Source organism: Octopus sinensis, linkage group LG5 (genome assembly GCF_006345805.1).
Source record: "Octopus sinensis linkage group LG5, ASM634580v1, whole genome shotgun sequence".
NCBI lineage: Eukaryota > Metazoa > Mollusca > Cephalopoda > Octopoda > Octopodidae > Octopus > Octopus sinensis.
This window is the reverse complement of record NC_043001.1, coordinates 29,614,017-29,619,016: the sequence shown is the minus strand read 5'-3', so window position 1 is coordinate 29,619,016 and position 5,000 is coordinate 29,614,017. Positions and strand designations below refer to the sequence as shown.

Here is a 5,000-nt window from a genome sequence, read left to right as displayed (position 1 = left end):
AAGTGTCTTCCAGAGGACCATCATGGTTTCTTGTTCTCTTGTTCTAAAGGTTCTAAGAATCCATCCAGCCAGCCGTCTACATTTCATTGTCAGTTTAGCAACATGTACATGAAAGGTCGCGTCATCACTCATGTGAATACCCAGGTCACGCACTGATTGTGGCTCTGGGATTGCAATCCCTCCGGGTCCAGTGTATTCATTGGGTATTGCATTCAGTTTTGCATGCTGATAGTATAAAGCTTGAAACTTTCCAGCATTGAACTGCATGCTATTCTTTTCAGCCCACTTGTATATTTCGTCCAGCTCACATTGCAGGTGTTTAGTGTCCTCAGGGTTCTGTATTGCCTGTGAAACTTTTGTATCATCTGCATAACTTGTGATCGTGGCTCTCTGCGTGGCTGAGGGCATGTCTGAGAGGGCCATTATGAACAGTAGTGGTCCCAGAACAGTGCCCTGCGGAACACCGCTCACTATTTGTGTGTTAATGGAGGTGGCCCCATTGGCTACTACCACCTGACTTCTATCCTTCAGAAAGTCATGAAGCCATTCTCCCAGTTTTCCAACTATGTTGAGATCACGCAGTTTGTGACATATCATTCCATGATCGACTTTATCAAAGGCCTTTGCAAAGTCGAGATATATCACTTCCACATTTGAGTGGTTGAGCAGCCGTTTCAGCACCCAGTCATAGTGTTGTAGGAGCTGAGTTAAACAGCTTCTCCTGGTCGGAAACCATGTTGGGTGTCGGGCAGCAAGTCATTCTCTTCAAGGAAGGTGATCAGCTTCCTTCTGACTATTCGTTCCATGACCTTGCTGATGTGTGAGGTCAGAGAGATAGGTCTATAGTTCTTGGCTTCCGCTCTGCTACCTCCTTTATGAATGGGGCATATTTTACCTTCCTTCAGTTTTCCTGGAAGTTTGCCAGCTGCAAGGAAGCTCTGAAAGAGGAACTGCAGTGGTCTTGCTAGGACTCTCTTACATGCTTTTAGGAGGATTGCCGGGAATCCATCGGGGCCAGTAGCTGAGTCTGTTTTCATTTCATCTATAGCCTTGGTTACATCGTCTTCCTTTATATCGATGTAATCTATCGTCGCCGCCTCTGATTTTATATCTGCAGTGGTACTGCAGATATATATATATATATATATATACATATATATATATATAATATATATATATATAATATATGTATATATATATATATATATATACACATGTACATACATATATATACACATGTACATACATATATATACACATGTACATACATATATATATATATATATATTATATATATATATATATGTATGTACATGTGTATATATATATATACATATATGTATGTATATATATATATATATATATACATATATGTATATATATATACACATGTACATACATATATACACACATGTACATACATATATATACACATGTACATACATACATATATATATATATATATACACATATATGTATATATATATATATATACACATGTACATACGATGATATATATATATATATATACGTATATGTATAGCTTTATATTTAAGAGATGAGGAATTATGTATATTATTTGCAATATTTTCATTTGACGAATATTTGTCCTCATCTTGTTTGTTGCTAAAAACACTTTATTTCATGTTCCAATTCACTAAGCTGCAGAAATGAGTTACAACATCACTAGTGCCAAGCGTACTGGCCTTTGCCTTACCCTTGGATAACATCAATGGTGTGGAGAAGGGAGGCTGGTATGCATGGACAATTGCTGGTCTTCCATAAACAATTTTGCCTTGGCTTGTTCCTCAGAAGAGAACTTTCTAGGAGCAATCCCCCAAAAGGAGCCAGTTTTAAAATTATCTATGCCAATGTCTTTCAATAAACAGAAAATGATATATTTAGTGTTGCACTAAGTATTAGAGTCAATATAATGAACTTTAAAGAACCTTGAAAACAGTGCCATAAAACATTTGCATTCAAAGAGTGAAACAAATAAATGAATAATTGATATGTATATTAATATTGTATATATTGTATTTTCAGTTTTATGTTACGGCCACAGACAAAGGAAATCCACCACTTTCAGCTACTAACAAAGCAACTGTAATCTTGAAAATAATAAGGAACGATCATTCACCAGTTTTTCATGCAACTCCTTATCAAGTTACTGTATCTGTTTCTCATGCAGTCAATAGTTTCCTGTTTCGAGTAAATGCAACTGATGAGGATATTGGTGTAAGTAATCTTACAAACATTTGATGACTTTCATAGGTATTTCAATTATAAATTTGAATTACGATGGGTTTTCTAAAAATATATTGTTATAATAATAATAATAATAATAATAATAATAATAATAATAATGTACAACACTAAGTACAAAACCAAATATATGGCACTCTAGGCATAACACCAACACGAACTTCCAACTTGTTGTCTCTTGAGGTCTCTGGGTGAGACTCGGAGCCAACTTGTGCAAATGTAAAGCAAAAGTCAAACATAGAATACTAATAATAATAATAATAATAATAATAATAATGATAATGAAATTATTGTATACAGTGCTCAGGTGCACCACAACTTGTCAAAAGTACATATAAAGCATATGCAGTAATGTACAAATGTCTGGGAAGTGAACAGTATATGAGTCAGATACATGTTTGCACGTGTATGGAGGAGAGAAAATCATGATACCTTATTGTTGTTGTCTGAATGAAGAAAGGTACAGTCAGTTTTTGTGGGACTTGAATACATAATTATTGCAAACATTGAATCTGCAATGATATGTGAAACATTATTTTGGAAAGATGTAGTTAATTGGATAAAAAATTTCCAGACTATCTGTGCTGGTGACAGATCCATGCCAGTACTTCATAAAAGGCACCCACTACACCCTATAGAATGGTTGGCATTAAGAAGGGCATCCAGATGTAGAAAGCAAGACAAAAAGATTGGAGCCTGGTGCAGCTCTCTTGGCTTACCAGTTCCAGTCAAACCGTCTAACCTATGCAAGCATGGGAAATGGATGCTAAATGATGACGATGATAATAGAAAATTTGTCGATATTTACTGAAATCTGCGATATATTTTAGTCTGTTAGATCCTCAATCATCATGAGATGTCTTACTCCTGGAAGTGTCCAAAATACCAAACTAGGACTGACCTAGGAATCGTTTTCTCTAAACTAAGGGCATATGGGTCACTATGTTTTGTTGCTGCTTTGCCTTGGCCTCAGTCTCTAAAAGCTGGTAGACACTATTATAGTCTTGCCTCATTCAGTGATATATCTCAGCTAAGCTAAGACCTGCTTTGAGCTATTACTTCACTCATTCTCTCCATGAGGCAGAGTTATATCAATCTTCTCTTTGCTTGCTCTGAGACAATTTACTCATCATGACATATCCCTTCCAAATTTGTTTCTCTGGTTGGGCTATGAGTATTGGATGTGACATTTACAAAGCTGTGAATTGTTATTTTTATTGCTAGGAAGTTAACAAAGTCGTTCCCATTCATTTATAATCACAGAAGCATCATTATATTTTAGTTTCAAAAAGTTAATGCTTTGTTTTAGAATATTTTTGTTCATGTTGTTTATAATTTTGTTCATTTTCCATTTGTTTTTTTGGATGGTGGGGAATATCTTATTAACATTTAGTCTTGGACATTAGTTAACAAAAAATACTCAAAAATGTATTTTCTTTTGTACCCGATGGCTGACAAAGTATTAATTAAAAACTGTTAATATCATCTGTAAAGACAGATGAAATTCCACTAAGCATTTTGCCTGGCATGCAAACAAATCTGCCAGCTCATCATCTCAAATAAAATAAATATTAATAAATAAAATAATTTGTATTATTGATATTGTTATGTTTTGAAATTATTGATATTTTTCAAATTTTTTTTTGTACTGAGATGTTTCTTTGTTTTTCAATAGGCATTTGGTTCAATCAAATATAGTATATTTGGTGATAATGATGCCAAAAATATGTTTTCTATCAATTCCAATACTGGTGTAATTAACCTGAGAAATTCCCTGAGCCTGTCTACTAATGATAAATACACGGTAAGCAAGAAATACTCTTTTGATTATTAGGTTTCTATTGAGCAAAGAAAAAGTTTTAATATTGGAACAATGGTTCATCGCCAATGAATTGAAACCATACATTCATAACGTAAATTAGTTTGCATTAGTGAAGAAAATATACTTCGATGATTTTCCTAAATTAGCAGGCAAACAGCTATGAGCTTCACTCTTCTGATCAGCCAGATCTAGCCTCTCATACCTACCCTACTATGTCATTTAAAAAATAAACAATCACATCATTGAAGCTACAAGATAATACACAACTAAGTCAAAACAATGTGAATAAATAAGCTTTACATTTCTCTAAGTAATCTGAAGGCTAAAGGGAGAGGAATTGTCTCATGCAGGGGCTAGCAGTATACAATTTGGATTGCATTGAGCTAACTCATTAAAAAGCTTATTGATTTAAAAATGTAATTGTTGAAAAAGATTAATAAGAAATGTGATTATTTTTTTAAGTTGTTGTAAGTAATGATCTCTCTGTGAATGAAAACATTTCTCTTCTCTTGAATTAGATTTGGGTGAAAGCTGAAGATCAAGGATTTCCATCAAACATGGCACTTACTCCAGTAACAGTAAATGTCAATAGAAATATGAACACACCTGGATGGACTCGCCAGAACTATACAGAAAATGTTCTTGAAATTACTCTCCCAAATACAGTATTACTGCAACTTCATGCATTTGACTTTGATAATCAGGTAGGCAGTAAATAAGTTTCTTTTGATAAATGCTGTGTGAAATTTAATTGCTTAATACGTTCTGATATTTTTATTTGAAGAAACATATGTCACATCACATCACACATCACATCACATACATACATGTATACATTCATACATACATACATACATACTACATACATACATACATACATACATACATACATACATACATACATACATACATA

The 5,000-nt window shown here is 33.8% G+C and overlaps 1 protein-coding gene across 1 annotated transcript in view; it reads left to right on the top strand.

Moving 5' to 3' along the window:
- The window catches only part of LOC115211772, a 412,137-nt gene that overhangs the window by 225,706 nt on the left and 181,431 nt on the right, over positions 1-5,000 (top strand). The window contains exons 72-74 of the mRNA XM_036503112.1: positions 2,047-2,238; positions 3,941-4,069; positions 4,606-4,791. Coding sequence (XP_036359005.1) covers positions 2,047-2,238; positions 3,941-4,069; positions 4,606-4,791 — 507 coding nt within the window. The remainder of the gene's footprint in view (positions 1-2,046; positions 2,239-3,940; positions 4,070-4,605; positions 4,792-5,000) is intronic.